This window comes from Doryrhamphus excisus, linkage group LG1, assembly GCF_037039965.1.
Source record: "Doryrhamphus excisus strain RoL-2023G ecotype Guam linkage group LG1, RoL_Dexc_Guam_v1.1, whole genome shotgun sequence".
Taxonomy (NCBI): Eukaryota; Metazoa; Chordata; class Actinopteri; order Syngnathiformes; family Syngnathidae; genus Doryrhamphus; species Doryrhamphus excisus.
Window position 1 is genome coordinate 6,297,672 of NC_136357.1, and position 17,331 is coordinate 6,315,002.

The window sequence follows — 17,331 nt, forward strand, 5'->3', positions numbered from 1 at the left end:
CAATGACGTGTTAATACTCGTGTTAAATGAAGTAAAACTGCTAAATACTGACTTTTGATTGTAACTTTGTCTCGCTGCTATTTTGTTTTCTGTGGACTGATGTTTGGCATGCAGTTATTGTATTGCACAAATGTACTTTTTGACAGTTGGTGACTACTTTGAAGGTTTTGATTGGGTCTCGGACTTTTGTGTCAAATTACTCACCTTTAAAATGAAATATTTTGAAGGAAAGTGGGGGGAAATGTTTCCAATATGAAATATTGACATTTTTGACATCAGATTTGTAATGAAATGACTGCGGTCAGTGCATGGTATATGAATGTTTTACAGTGAGTGGAATATATACTGTTTTATTCGTACTTTTCGGAGTTTGAAGTGTTATTTTCATGGTGTGAATGCCAATGTCAGTAGATATGATATTTACAAAGAAAAGTAGTTTAATATTTGTGATAATCCAGCCCTGGAAAGCTGCTTTGTTGTACCGTGCTTTCAGTGTACAATCATATATTTTAGAAATTTGGGGTTCTTTGTTTCTTGTTTTTTTGTTGCTTGGTTCTCTCTTGGTCTCTCTAATGTGCTTGTAAAGTACAGTGACTTATTTTTTATCATTAAATCATGTGTATCAATAAATAGTCTACAAAGAGTATCTTGGTTCCATCTTTAATTGGTTACATACTATCAAAAAAATAAAACAGATTGATGGATACAGTATATGATATTACACATATTGGTATCGGGTGATATCAGAATCGGAAATTGAGATTCAGACAGTATCAATAAATAGCCAATATCGGACATCCCTGACATAAATAAACATGATCCAAACAGAATAGAATTTGCCATGTGCACTACTAATAACCAAATAAATTCCATAAGAATTGCTCAAAAAAGGAGTCTAATAGTTTAGACTTTATCATCACATAATTTAGATTTTCATCTAATTATTTTGACTTTTTATTTCATTATTTTGACTTTTATTATCTCATAATTATGGCTTATCTCATAATTTTACCTTTTAACTCATTATTTTGACTTTTTATCACATAGTAATGACTTTTTATCTAGTAATTTTGACTTTCTATCTAATAATTTTGACTTTTTATCTCATAATTTAGAATTTTATCTCATAATTATGACTTTATCTCATAATTTTGACTTTCTTATCTCATAATTTTTACTTTTTATCTCCTAATCATGACTTACCATTGGGATAACATAAGCGATCTAATTATTTTGAGTTTTTATCTCATAATTATGACTTTTTATCTTGTAATTTTACCTTTTAACTCATTATTTTGACTTTTTATCTCATAATAAGGACTTTTTATCTAATAATTTTGACTTTTTATCTCATCATTTTACCTTTTAACTCATTATTTTGACTTTTTATCAAATAATTTTGACTTTCTTATTTATTTTTTTTTTCCAGTGGCGGAAACGGGCTTCCATACAATTGTACAACATAACACATTACTTTTACTTTTCTTTTCCTGACTTTATTGAAAGAGACACATACCAACAAAGGTAAGAAAGAACCATGGATTAAATAGCTCAGCAATTAATAAGCCCCGCCTTCTCCCTGCACAGTGACCAGACCATCCGTTTGTAGAGAGCTTTAAAACTGTGGATGTTTTGGCATTGAAAAGTCAGTTAAACAGTTTCACTCCAGATACAAACAAATGCTCTTCTTAGTAGTTTGAACTTTAGGAAGTGTAAAAGTGTGAAAAAAACATTGTATGTTATTTGGAAGTAATGCTTTAAATAAGTTTTCAAGGTCAGGGATCTTGAATAAATGTGATTGAATAAACTAATATATTTTTTTAATTCATCCATGTCTACGATCCGCACTTGTTTTTGTAGTATGACTACTCTGGGTCGAAATGAACACGAAAGATAGATCCATAAAATATTCCATAATGGCAGTTTGCATTGTGAAAATTTATGAGATGATATCTGGCTCGGTATCTGGAGTGTGCATGTGCGAAAGCGTTTGTGGTTATTAAGCCACCTCTAACACATCTGCTGCTATCCGCCCATATCTCTATCATGGCCAGTCATCTTATCTCTCCAGACTGCAGTCAACACCGAGACCAGAGACAGAAAACACACAATCAGGATTAGATTGGATATTTGTATTCACAAAATCACCTCCAAGTGAACAGAAGTGACCTAAGGGTCGTGTGGTTGTGGCACTGAAATAGCTTTTAGTAACAGTTGTCATAATGGCCGTTAACTGTTTCATGTCTGCTCAAAAAGGATGTTTTTTTTCCCCCAAAAATCACATGTAGGTGTTTTACATACCCTTACAAAAAGAAAATATATTTATCAATATATTACTTTAAATATATTGTATTATATTATAATATATTATTTTTCCATTATATTTTCCAATACATTATATATTATAAATACATGGAATAATATATCTTTGTACATATATTATACAATATATTATATTTTCATGTAATATATGGCAATATATTGCAGAATATACAAATGATTGCCGCTTTCAATATATTAAAATATATTAAATCCAAATATATAATATATGAGTTTATATATCCCAAATTATATGCAATTTTATATATGTAAAAATATAGTCCTTTTTTGGTCTTGATCGCAATATATTTTTCATATGTATCAATATATACACATATATGATCTATGCATATATTGCAATATATTGGAAAATATCAACATACGATACCATATATGGAAATATATTTCCTAATACATTGCATTATATTTGCCAATATACTGCAATATATTTTTTTTTCATATATTCACATTCAGTGACTAATGTCTTTAAATAGCAGTTTGACACGAGGTGAAATGTAACATACTTCATACATGTCTACAAAACAAGAACATGCCAGCAAATAACAGCTACTAACCGCAGAAACACCATCAATCAACGATGCGTAAGTGTGTGCTTAGAGACATGTCTGTGGGGACGTTTGACTCGCTATCAACAGCGCCGGTGGTAACTGAGATGATAATGCATAATGTATGTGCCTTATATATACGCTACATGGGTATGAATATTGCATGCGGATGATGTATGTGTACCCATGTTCTTTCCCTACGTTACGGCAATGCATGATTGCTTTAAGATGAAAGCCACTATTGATCCTTGAATGTATAGAATAGAAACTAACAAACTCAAGTCATCTTCAAGTCATGAATCATCTTCAATATTTCAAGTTAATTAAGATAATAAGGTATTTATTAAAGTGTGCAGGAGTGGAATGCCTGATGGGGTATGTGACTGTAATAAGTTTGGTAACCACTGCCCTAGAAGGAGCACTAGAAAGCTCCCTCAGGGGATTGCCATGTTAAAATTTATTAACTATGTTTAGAAACGAGGTGATGTGTATTAGAAGCTAAATTCATTTAAGCTAAAATGAAAAAAACTGTGGTGAGACCAACCAGCCATGTCGTTTGGTCTAGAGACAGTACCACTGAGGAAAAGACAGGAAGCAGAACTGGAGGTAGCAGAGATGAGGATGCTGAGGTTCTCATTGGGAGTGACCAGGATGGATAGGATCAGGAGCAAGTACATGAGAGGGACATTACATGTTAGAGGCCTTGGAGATAAAGTCAGAGAGGCCAGACTGAGATGGTTGGGACATGTCCAGAGGAGAGATAGTGAATATATTGGTAGGATGCTGAGGTTCTCATTGGGAGTGACCAGGATGGATAGGATCAGGAACGACTACACGTTAGAGGCCTTGGAGATAAGGTCAGAGAGGCCAGACTGAGATGGTTTGGACATATCCAGAGGAGATATAGTGAATATATTGGTAGAAGGATGCTGCGTTTAGAGCTGCCAGGTAGGATGCTGAGGTTCTCATTGGGAGTGACCAGGATGGATAGGATCAGGAACGACTACATGTTAGAGGCCTTGGAGATAAAGTCAGAGAGGCCAGACTGAGATGGTTTGGACATATCAAGAGGAGAGATAATGATTATATTGGTAGAAGGATGCTGCGTTTAGAGCTGCCAGGTAGGATGCTGAGGTTTTCATTGGGAGTGACCAGGATGGATAGGATCAGGAATGAGTACATCAGAGGGACAATACAGGCCTTGGAGATGAAGTCAGTTATCGGCCAGACTGAGATGGTTTGGACATATCAAGAGGAGAGATAGTGATTATATTGGTAGAAGGATGCTGCCTTTAGAGCTGCCAGGTAGGATGCTGAGGTTCTCATTGGGAGTGACCAGGATGGATAGGATCAGGAACAAGTACATCAAAGGGACATTACATGTTAGAGGCCTTGGAGATAAAGTCAGTTATCGGCCAGACTGAGATGGTTGGGACATATCCAGAGGAGAGATAGTGAATATATTGGTAGAAGGATGCTGCGTTTAGAGCTGCCAGGTAGGATGCTGAGGTTTTCATTGGGAGTGACCAGGATGGATAGGATCAGGAATGAGTACATCAGAGGGACATTACAGGCCTTGGAGATGAAGTCAGTTATCGGCCAGACTGAGATGGTTGGGACATGTCCAGAGGAGAGATAGTGAATATATTGGTAGAAGGATGCTGCGTTTAGAGCTGCCAGGTAGGATGCTGAGATTCTCATTGGGAGTGACCAGGATGAATAGGATCAGGAACCGAGGAAATCGTAGTACCCGGACAAAAACCCACGCATGCACGGGGAGAACATGCAAACTCCACACAGAGATGGCCGAGGGTGGGATTGAACCCGGGTCTGCGCGCTAACCACTCGTCCACCGTGCAGCCCACTTTTCATTTCATTTCAGATAAATTTAGTGCCAATTTGCTGTTTCATCTGACCTCCTATTTAAGCCTGTTTGTGCTGTGAGCTCAGATAAATATGCACAACACTTACTCACACATGCACACACACGAATGCACAAAAGCACCCTTCCTCCCTCCCTCACTCACTCACCCAGATTGATGTCTAATTACCCTGGAATCACATTTTATTCAATTGCATAATGCTCAAGAATTAACATTATCTAGCTTGTGTGCAATATTTTGCCCAAGATTGTCATGTCATATGACAAATCATCCCACGTACATTAAAACATGGAATTAGGGTGACACCTTCACAGATGCAAAGAGAATGTTAGCCAGGTTGTCGTGCTTCATCCCGACAGGAAGTGACTCATAAATGCTTGCTAATGGCAACGTTTAAGCAGATTCAGTCCATATTTATTTAGCTGCCAAAGGTCAGATTTCACAAATTTGCCTTCAGGATATGTATGGTGAAAGATACCTGAGATGTGTGGATGGTTAGGACATTTAGTTCACAGGGGTGATTGATGCAGCGAGGCACAAAGGATGGAGAACGTAACAAGCAATATGCAGCAGGACTTGGTTGGGAAAAAACAGGTCATGTCGTTATGACTTTGCTCAACAAATAAATATTAAGCTTAAACACACAGACCTCCTGCAGGTGGACATGCCATAAGACTAATAATACACAACAATAATAATAACACACACACACATATCCATATATATATATGTATATATTAGGGCTGTCAATCAATTTCAATGTTTCGTCACCATTAATCCCATTTTGTTCATAATTCCAAAAGTGTATTTTTGTGCTAGAGTCAAAAAGAGGTGATGATGCAACTCCACAATAAAACAGCATGTTTGGTGGAATTTTAAGCTCGAAGAACAACAGCAAGTTGGTAGAAGTTCCTTTTATAAGAACTCTGCCTGCAATACTAATACACATTGCACAGCAACCAGGAAGTGAAATGCTACTGAGTCTTCTAGTATTGAAGATTGGGATTATGGACTATGGATTATGGATTATTGAGGGGAAATTTGAACGCATTCGCCTGCACAAACGCATGCACAAACATGTGACCTAACAACACAAACAAACGATAATGAATATATGCACAAATAGATAATCATTTTGAAGAATAAAGTCATCTCTCGCTAAATAGTGGTTCATATACCCTCATATTCCCAACACATATAAAAATAATAATACAAAATTATAGTTGTTTTGTGGTTGACTTTAACCTATTATTAGTCAAAAAGTATTGTAATATTCTGTCAGTAATTTTAGAAGATTACATTACCTTCCACTACATGGGTCATTAGATGCGAACTGACATGCTATTGCAGGAAAAAAAATGTTATCCTCCCAATCCATGTGGAAGTGGTTTTGGGCTTTTTCTCTCCTTCTCCGCTCCCTTTGAAACACTTTCTTAAGTTTAAAAGTAATATGGAGGTCTCAATTTATAATTCGGTACACCAAAATACAGTAGTTACTGAGGTACTAATGAAAAAGTAGATTAATGAAGAACTAATGAGTAGTGGCTAGGATTAGGTAGGTTCGTTCCACATTAACTACTGTAATTTTGTGCACCTTATTGCTTCCTATGCCAGCGGTAGCCATCTTTTGTCCCTGCAGTGATCTGATAACCTGCGCAATGTGATGTAAACAAAGAATAAAAGTGACTATAGGGTGTTATTTAATGTCCACAGGGCTTTAATAACGTTAAAACCCCACCTGGAAAGTCCTAAACAGGTTTTCTATGCTCTAACTAAGAAATTATTGATATTCATTCATCACAGTTGGCTCTACAACCAATGAACCGTGATAAACGACAAACCTTGTCTGGAACCACTGCTATTTATTCCTTTCATTACCGAATAGACTATCCATAAACTGGATTTATTGTCTTTACTATTATATATTATTATTGTCTTATTTCCCCATTGGGAAATGGTAACATGTTGAAGACAGGAAGTGAACTGCTAAGACTCGGAGAAGGGGTAGGATTAAATAAGATGATTTAAATAAAGTGTAAACATGATGTTGTGTAATGTTACAACTAAAAATGTTCCTGTTCTTTTTGTGGTCATCATTACAGTTCTTCTTTGCGTCGCCTTCTGTGGTGGCAGAACAAAGAACACAAAATATGAAAGAAATAGCACAACACACAGGAGTTAATCTTTTCAGCTGCTTTTCAATTTTCAGGTAATTTGGGGGGGGCAGTAAGAGCTTGACAAATGAGTCAAGTTGCTTGAAGGACAGTGAGTGAGTGTGGATAGTGCAGAAAGCTTTTTATTAAATTTGCTTATTGCAACTTCGGTATGGTTTTTGCAAGTCCAAGTTAAGTCTCAAGTCTATCATCTGCTGCTATTCGGTCTACTGAAAATACTACAGGGCTAATTACCATGTCAAAAAGGAAGGACTGAAATTAAGCTTGTCAGATGTTTCAGTTTCCCCAATGTTAATATGCTGAAAGAAAACATAATGACTGCTCAAACCTGTTTTTTTAACATTAGTAAAACTCTGTAGACATGCATGAAACATCCCATAGTGACCTATTGTCTTATGAACTACAATGTGTAATACCAATGCACAGGCAACAAGATCACTGCAGAGACATAAGTGATGGCCACCACTCATACTGTAGCAAGCTAGCGAGCTAACTAGTTAGCCTCCAATTTATTTGTTAAGCCAAAAACGCACCACTTCCACATGGAATGGGAGGAGAACTTTTGTGTTAAGGTAATGTAATCTTAAGGTAATATCTCATCAATGTAACATTACTGGCTGCACGGTGGAAAGTGTCTAGCGCGCATGGCTCACAGCTAGGAGACCCGAGTTTGATTCCACACTCGGCCATCTCTGTGCAGCGCAACCAAGTTGCCTTCAAGTTGAATACACATTGGCAACTCTTTGGGATGACAACTCTTGCACTCGCTTCATGCACTTCATGATGAAATAACACCTTGTTGTTCTGACCGCAGGCCACACAGCTAAAAGACCCGAGTTCGATTTCGTCCTCGGCTATCTCTGTGTGGAGTTTGCATGTTCTCCCCGTGCATGCGTGGGTTTTCTCCAGGTACTCCGGTTTCCTCCCACATTCCAAAAACATGCTAGGTTAATTGGCGACTCCAAATTGTCCATAGGTATGAATGTCATTCAACATCATCATTAGGTATATACGGTATTCAAGCCAGTGATGTCAGCAAACACATCTGATTTTCCATACTACTACTAATGGCTTCACAGGGACCTCTGCAAACTAAACATGTGCAATCCCACCAGGAGAGTTATATTGGTCATATTGGTCATATTGGTCATATTGGTCAGGTCTGCACAAAACTTTAAAGGCCATGTGAACTACATAGCCTGTACTTTACCAGCCTAAGATATTTTTAACAGCAAAGGACACCAAAAGGACAACATCAAACATTGGGAATCCGGCTTCCTTTTGATAGGTTACTGCTGTGTACTCTGTGGAGCTACAGTGTGGGATACATTCAACAGTGGACCAAATACAGTGATGTGGTAAATAATGGGCATGAGCGAGTATACCAGTATCTGTATCTGGATATGTTTACTCCTCAAGGTTATCTGTATTCGTACTCACAGTGGGCAGGGCACAAACCAGAAGTGGGTGCGGTTTAACAGGAAATGGGCAGGGCTTAAATCTATTTTAAGTCTGAAATTGACATGGATTGATGTATTGTTTATTTTTCAGCTATATGTGTACTGTGTATGTGTGTAAGTGATTCTTGAGATTTTTTAATTATTCTTTAATTGTTTTTAAGGAGCTTTGTGAAGTTGGGAGGGCTGCACGGCGGTCTAGTGGTTATTGCACAGACCTCACAGCTAGGAGACCCGAGTTCAATCCCACCCTCGGCCATGTCTTAAAAAAAGAAACAATTATCAAAATGACCTTATACCCGAAGTTAAGGCAATACATAAAAAAACATAAGCAATAACAAGATTTAGCTTAAAATAAAAATATAACATGTTTATTGCTGCATTATCGTCTGAATAAACTTTATCTGAGTTGACAATTCTACCCGTGTTTGTGTTACTCTTGTGGAATGTGGCCAAATAATCACAAGAGTGTGTTACTGTCACACAAGTGACACCTTTTTTTGTTCCTGACACAGACATAAGTTCTGCCTCGACAGGTTTCCTATCACACACCTGAATGCAGCACACACTTTGTGGGTGCAATCCAATCCTATCGTCGCCTCCTTCTCTTAACTATGAAATGGTTTGAAAGCTTGAGAGTACAGGCACGTAGCAAAGCCTTGATGAAATCCATTTCTCTACAATTCTACCGTACTGCCACGTGTGTAGCAGTAAAAGAGTAAGAAATGCCAAGGGAAAGCCTTATATCAGACTGGCCAATGAAAGCAAAAGGCTGGGCACAGACATTGGACACTGGAAGATGGCTCTCTGAGGAGTGTAGTCCTTGTCACTTGTGCTCAATATAACATCATACTGCGTTTTTTTTCTTAATGCTGCGAGGCCGTCGTGTTCTTTGTTGATAAGATAAGATATGCCTTTATTTGTCCCTCAGTGGGGAAATTTGCATTGCACAGCAGCAAGAGTACAGAATCAGTTAAGCAGTACAAAATACACAATATAGAAAAATAAACAACATAAACAACCCAAGTATTAACAAAAATCAACAGTTTTTTCCCAGCGTTATATACAAATACAGTATGCAGATAATATGAAACGAGATATATGACCAGTCTATACACTGAGATTTTGAGTTAAAGTGAGTTTAAAGTGAGTTAATATAAGGCATCATGGAAATACTTTACATAGAAATTAGTATATTGCATTTAGAACCCTTAATATAGGCACGGCGGTCTAGTGGTTAGCGCGCAGACCTCACAGCTAGGAGACCAGGGTTCAATTCCACCCTCGGCCATCTCTGTGTGGAGTTTGCATGTTCTCCCCGTGCATGCGTGGGTTTTCTCCGGGTACTCCGGTTTCCTCCCACATTCCAAAAACATGCTAGGTTAATTGGCCACTCCAAATTGTCCACAGGTATGAATGTGAGTGTGAATGGTTGTTTGTCTATATGTGCCCTGTGATTGGCTGGCGACCAGTCTAGGGTGTACCCCGCCTCTTGCACGAAGACAGCTGGGATAGGCTCCAGCACCCCTGTGACCCTAGTGAGCATATGCGGTAGAAAATGAATGAATGTTTACATTACCTTTGACACTGGTATTTCTGAGATTCCTCATTCTGTGTGGAAGTGGTACGTTTTGCTGTCTTTGTCCTGCTTCCCCCTCTTTCTTTGAAACACTTTCCTATGTATGAAAAAATTAACATTTTGTATTTTTAGATATGAGGAAAAGCGGTAGAAAATGAATGAATGAACCCTTAATATTGCCCATGGAGGTTGATCAGATATTGGCCTCCATGGCAGCATTATTCGAATAAGACAAAGACAAGGTACATAGGTCATTCAAACATTATTTGCGTCAGGTTGAGAAATGACTATTTTGTGTTAGAAAGTTTAACATGAGGCTCAGCATGACATCATGCCAGCAGTAACTTTACGAGGGTTAGAGGAGGTTAATTGAGTGGAAACTCTGGGGCCGACCTTGTTGAAGGGTATGCAAGCTGAGCACGTAATAGTCTGGTTTTCAATGTAATTATAACCATTCTTGAGTGAAGTACACACCCTATTGTTGATTTGTTAAGTTTGTTAAAGTGTTTAAGTTTAAATGACAAACATAGTAAGCACACCTACTATATGTATATTTAAAAGGGATCCTTTTATGCTTTTTCTACTTTTCTGACCCATATATGTAGTTCAAACGTTGTTTTCTCGTGTTAAATGATGACAAAGTTTCAGATAATGAGGTTTTAAACATTTGGAAGTGAAGCCTGCCGCCTTTGCAACGTTACTTGGTCGTGTCCAAGAGTTAGAAGAGAAAGTAGTATCAGTGTCCTAACTGTGTTTATATTATGAATATATAATATAATATTTATATATATAATATATATTTGATAATATATTATCAAACTAAAGCAGGTGTCCGAGTAGCATTATAGAATGCGCATACATGGAGTGGGACTGCTAATAGCCATTTCCCAACAAAATCAGTGTGTCTACCAACAAAAAATGTGTAATGACCACATTAGACGTTACCAATGTTGTGTTAAACCTAATGCTAAAATGCTAAAGCTACTTACTATTGAGCGATGTCTTGAGAAACTTTAGACTGTCTAGTCTCTATTTCTGGATTGGATTTGGGATCCAACATATATCGTTGTATGTGAAAAGTTCACCTTTAAAAAAGATAAATCGCCGTTTATTATCAACTTCTATATCTCCTATAATGTTGGGTGCGTCAGCTATCCGGAAGTCCTCGTGAGCACGTATGAGTGTGACCAACCAAAGCAGAGTGGGCGTGCCTGGAGGCGAACCGTGTGTGGAATAAATTAATACGGACTGTTTTTGCGGGAAGCCCAAAATCCAAACAAATACAGAGGTATAGGTGCAGATTCTGGAAGATCTAGAAAGCTTTAAACTTCAGCAGACTATTTCAATTTCATGGTTGCTTCCTCCACAGATGTTTTGTCTCACTTTCATTTCTTCTTTTTGCATTTTAAACCTTGACTTAGAAGCTTAAGATCTAAAAATACAAAATATTATTTTTTTTATTTTTCAACTGGTCTCATAATTTTGATGACAAGTGAATAAATCCTCTCATGTGGTTTGAATGTCTCCTGACAAACTGGCATGGCCTGCTGGTTTGTGAACACCTGATGATGGAACACTGAATGCCTTTGCCTTTCGTTCACATGAGACATGATGTGGAAAATAGATGGCGCTGACATTTGGAAGTGTCAGAGAAACAATTGCGATGACACTAAGCGGTATGTCTCGCTGCCAGTGGGTGGGGGTCAAAACAGCAAATATGTGTGACGGCATGTCAAATACATAATGGTAGTTAAAAGTGTGGAAAATACACCAGGAAATACATATCTCAGGCTTTAACATGACAATACTGGATATATTCTAAATCTTCAAGGCAATAGAATGATGCATTTTTTAATTTTTAATATTTCTGAGGTTTTTTGTGATTGTTGTGTCTAAAAATGCCTTTTTCGACCGAGAACCATGGGGTCAGATTTGAGTCTCATCCCAGAAGCTTCAACCACATAGTCAACGCTGAAGGTCACAGCCCGATGACGACATCAGAACCATATTGTCTGAAAATAAGAGAGACGAGATCCAAGCCCCCCCCCCCAAAAACTGGACACCTAAACACTTGGCTATGCCTAGAAATTGTATCCATGGAAATTTTGAACAGAATCAGTGACAAAGGGCTCGACTTACTGCAGAACAGATTGTATTTGACTTTTGAGGTTTCCCTTCAGAAGCCTTTTTCATTCATCATTCATTCATTTTCAGAGGTGGGTTACACCCTGGACTGGTGGCTAGCCAATCACAGGGCACATATAGACAAACAACCATTCACACTCACATTCATACCTATGGACAGTTTCGAGTCACCAATTAGCCTAGCATGTTTTTGGAATATGGGAGGAAATTGGAATACCCGGAGAAAACCCACGCATGCACAGGGAGAACATGCAAACTCCACACAGAGATGGCCGAGGGTGGAATTGAACTCTGGTCTCCTAGCAGTGAGGCCTGCGCGCTAACCACTTGTGCGCCTTTTTTGCATTATCAAATGAAAGGCACGCATCAAGTGTAGTTTTATGGTGTTTACATAGGTGCTAATGAGAATATGATGCAGATCTGTGCTCACTGACACGTAGCTTCTTGTTCCAACAGACTAGTAATCCCTTTGCACCTCCTTGATGCCACCGTCATGCATAAGTCATCCAAAAATCACCTTCACTGACAGACAAATGTATTTCGTTGTTCTTGATGGTTCTGTGTGAAAGGAGAAAAGGTCTGTGAGAAAGCCGTGTTCGTCAGCGGAGGTGGGTGCAAGTGACAGAATGTGTGGGCGTTGGTGAAGAACGCCTGATTGACCTATGACGACTGATGTTTGAGCTGATTAAATGATTAAATACAAAAAAGGATTTACAAATTTACAGTTACATTCTTCATGTTAACACATTGTCGGTGGTGGTTAGTGCGCAGACCTCACAGCTAGGAGACCAGGGTTCAATTCCACCCTCGGCCATCTCTGTGTGGAGTTTGCATGTTCTCCCCGTGCTTGCGGGGGTTTTCTCCGGGTACTCCGGTTTCCTCCCACATTCCAAAAACATGCTAGGTTAATTGGCGACTCCAAATTGTCCATAGGTATGAATGTGAGTGTGAATGGTTGTTTGTCTATATGTGCCCTGTGATTGGCTGGCGACCGGTCCAGGGTGTACCCCGCCTCTCGCCCGAAGACGGTAGAAAATTAATGAATGAAGAATGAATGTTAACACATTGTGTTAACATATCATATACAGGGTTAGGCAAAATGATGTGACACATTTGTAGGTTAAATAAAAGGCAAATAAAGTAAAGATACAAAAAAGTGTTTTTATTTTCGAAGAGTAGATAAAATGCCATTTTGCTTTGTTTCTTTATAATGCCATTGTTTTTCCTTTCTTTTTCAATTGCTGCCATGAATTGGACTGGTGAGCATCGTGCTTTCATTGTGGAAACGTTCATCAAAACAAATAGAATCTGTAACTGCAACACAACAAGCGTTCCGTACCAGCTCGAAACACCATCTTGTTATGGGTTACCAACTTCAGAGCTACTGGATCTGCATTGAAAACGAAAATCAAATCGCACCGCCAGAACTGATTTAATTTTTAAAACAGAATGGCATTATATGTACTTTTCGAAAATAAAAACACTTTTTTGTTTCTTTACTTTATTTGTGTTTTATTTAACCTACAAATGTGTCACATCATTTTGCCTGACCCTGTACATGAAATGCTATTGGACCACTGGCTTGTGCTAAATTTCCTAGTAAGCCAAAAGTTTTACACATAAATACTGGTGCTAACTTGGTGCTAATTAGTTTGTTGTGCTAACATCAATTTATTAGCTTATGTGTATGTTACTATGTGACTGGTCAAAGCCTCCCTCCAATCTCATCTCTGGCATCATCCACTTCTCACTAAAACTCTGGAATTGCAGGTTTAGACCCCAACAACTCCAATAACCGAACCCAGTTCAAACCTCCCATTCATTGCCTCTCAGCTCCACGCTCATCTAACCCATAATGGCCTCCATGATCACTTCCAGTCTGGATTCTCCCAGCTCCTTCGCTATATTGCAGTTTTTCTAAAAATATCTGTGGTGATTATGGCATATTATTAGTCCAAAAATATTGAAAGACAAGGTCACCAGGCATCAGTAATGTTATGAGATATGATGTTTACATTACCGGCGACCGAGTGGTTAGCGCACAGGCCTCACAGCTAGAAGACCCAAGTTCGATTCCACCCTCGGCCATCTTTGTGTGGAGTTTGCATGTTCTCCCTGTCATGTTTGCGTGGGTTTTCTCCGGGTACTCCAGTTTCCTCCCACATTCCAAAAACATGCTAGGTTAATTGGCGACTCCAAATTGTCCATAGGTATGAATGTGAGTGTGAATGGTTGTTTGTCTATATGTGCCCTGTGATTGGCTGGAGAACAGTCCAGGGTGTACGACGCCTCTCACACGAAGACAGCTGGGATAGGCTCCAGCACCCCCGCAACCCTAATGAGGATATGCGGTAGAAAATGAATGAATGTTTACATTACCTTTGACACTGGTATTTCTGAGATTCCTCATTCTGTGTGCAAGTTTTGCTGTCTTTGTCCTGCTTCCCCCTCTTTCTTTGAAACACTTCCCTATGTGTGAATGGTTGTTTGTCTATATGTGCCCTGTGATTGGCTGGCGACCAGTCCAGGGTGTACCCCGCCTCTTGCATGAAGACATCTGGGATAGGCTCCAGCACCCCCGCAACCCTAGTGAGCATATGCGGTAGAAAATGAATGTTTACATTACCTTTGACACTGGTATTTCTGAGATTCCTCATTCTGTGTGGAAGTGGTATGTTTTTGCCGTCTTTGTCCTTCTTCCCCCTCTTTGAAACACTTTCCTATGTTTAGAATAAGTAAATTGGAGAGGTTATCTCAGTAGCTCCGTCTGAGTGTTATTTTATGTCTATGAAGGCTCTAATAATGTTAAAACCCGTATTTACGTATGGTTAGCACTTCATTTTATTTGTGTCTATAATGGACATGAACATCCTATTTTCAAGGTTCAAGGTTGGAGAAAAAAAAATCCCCAGTTTACCACAAACCTTTTAAGAAAAAAGAAGCGGCGGTCTTCAGAGTGAAGAAAAAGACGTTCTTTAAGGCCGACGACCTCACAGCTTGAAAAGCGTTTGGATTAGTACTTTGTTCTTTAAGACTTTATATAGCACCCAAGGTCCTGCTGTAAAAGTCAATTAACAAGCCTTTCATTACATTTGAATTGATTTTCCTATGCTTGTTTTGAATTGGGCGGCACGGCAGTCGAGTGGTTAGCGCGCAGACCTCACAGCTAGGAGACCCGAGTTCAATTCCACCCTCGGCCATCTCTGTGTGGAGTTTGCATGTTCTCCCCGTGCATGCGTGGGTTTTCTCCGGGTACTCCGGTTTCCTCCCACATTCCAAAAACATGCTAGGTTAATTGGCGACTCCAAATTGTCCATAGGTATGAATGTGAGTGTGAATGGTTGTTTGTCTATATGTGCCCTGTGATTGGCTGGCGACCAGTCCAGGGTGTACCCCGCCTCTCGCCCAAAGACAGCTGGGATAGGCTCCAGCACCCCCCCGACCCTCGTGAGAATAAGCGGTAGAAAATGAATGAATGAATGAATGTTTTGAATTGAATTCAGAGGTATAGATTGGATCATTAGTAATACAAAGATAGCATAGTGGCAGTATGGTTATAAACACAGTATAGTATTACTATTAAACATAAAAAATACATAATGTATGATGCAAAGAACCTGCAAACCTGTTCATAGAGAGTCTGTTGTTTCAAATCTGTGATCACGTGGACGGCTGGTATTGGCTTGTCAGTCAACGTCCAACTCGGATGCTGTGAAAGCATTTGAGTGAGGGGTTATTTTACTTTTCTTACATTAGAGTTTAGAAAGTATCCCTCGCTCTCTCTATGTCTCCATCACTGCGGTCTCCGCTGACCTTGTGCTCCATTCCTCCATCTTCCATCGGCTACATTAGTGCAGACAACACTGTCTGTGTTAACTGACCTTTTAGTGGTGAAATGAAAGACAGATTGCAAAGCCGAGAGTCTTTGATAGAAACCAGGCACAGGCTGACCTCTGTGAAGATCTCGTCTAGTTCATCATTGCAAACACATACAGACAAATACACATTTTCAGACCTGTGTGTGTTTTTAAGTCTCCTGTACCGAATGTCATCCTTCAAATGGAACCTGGCGCCACAGTGTGTCAGTAGCCACGTTTACATGAGGAGTTTTTCCTCTTTCCGGGTGACTTTTCCTGATAACAATGATACACATGGAAAGGAATATTCCAATCTCTTGTCGACATGCGCCGCTATAATCAAAAAGTCAATGGAACATGCGCAGTAAAGTGTAAACATCAACGTCACGTGATACCGACTTCCCCGAGTTTTTCTTTCACTTGTTGGAATAACTCCGTATTGCGAGTATTTTTTCGTTCGTCCCACCTTGAAATTTAGTTTAGAAAGAAACTTTCCGCAGCAGTCCAGTGTCGATTGTTCGCCTCCATTTTTAAAACTGAAGAACGTCTCGAGCTGCGTTTTAGGTCATATCTGCGCATGCGTCGATAAAGTTCAAATTCAATCTTGCTAATATTTTATAATTAAATTCGGGACATGTTTTATATAGATATATATTTTCGATATATATTTTATTTATTTATTTAAGAAAAACTGGACTTCAATAAAGTATAGAAGGGTTTAGATTCTGCCAAACAGATACTGTATTGCACACGGAAAGCTGCTTGCCAACCACCAATAAACAACAGAAGAAGAAAAACACCACGAAGAAGAACGCAGCCTGACAGCTCAATCAGATCGGGGAAAGGAATTTTTTCCACTCCTGTGAATGCAATTAAAATATTTGGGTCCATGTATACGTGGCTAGTGTTGCCGATTGCATCCATGAGAAAAACAAAAAGGCCAGAAAGACAAAAGACTGTTACATGTTATGAATTATTAGGACATGATGCTAATGGTAATGGTGACAACTTCACACCAAAATTACCAGATTGACCAAATGAACCCAAATCCCAACCAATTATTCTCTATACAAGATTTTTTTGGTTTACAATTTTTGGGTGACCTACCAACACGTACAAATTTATAGTACTCAACGTGCAATCTGTCTTACGCTAATATGCTTGTATGAGCTCCATTTTGTTGCCTTTTTCTGGTTTAAGTTCAATCTGTACAGCAGGGTGGATTCTGCCCTCCCCCAAAAAATAATAGAAATTATCGAAAATAATCAATATAATAATGTAATTTTTTTCAGACTTACCTGTGAAAGGTAATCCCGTGAAATCTTGTTTGGACTGTAAACCGACTGGTATC

At 38.8% G+C, this 17,331-nt stretch overlaps 1 protein-coding gene across 3 annotated transcripts in view; it reads right to left on the reverse strand.

Annotated features, from left to right (window-relative positions):
• The window catches only part of LOC144894462 (uncharacterized), a 24,574-nt gene extending 8,167 nt beyond the window's left edge, over positions 1–16,407 (reverse strand). Inside the window, exons 1-4 of one of the 3 annotated variants that reach the window (XM_078787201.1) lie at positions 15,749–16,407; positions 14,750–14,843; positions 9,979–10,075; positions 6,830–6,889 (exon numbers count right to left, since the gene is read on the reverse strand). In XM_078787201.1, coding sequence (XP_078643327.1) covers positions 6,865–6,889; positions 9,979–10,075; positions 14,750–14,843; positions 15,749–15,844 — 312 coding nt within the window. In that variant the 5' untranslated portion in view covers positions 15,845–16,407 and the 3' untranslated portion in view covers positions 6,830–6,864. Of the gene's footprint in view, positions 1–6,711; positions 6,890–9,978; positions 10,076–14,749; positions 14,844–15,748 lie in introns of those variants that run through there. The other 2 variants (XR_013625080.1, XR_013625087.1) reach the window with 2 other exon arrangements.
• Positions 16,408–17,331: the final 924 nt, after the last annotated feature.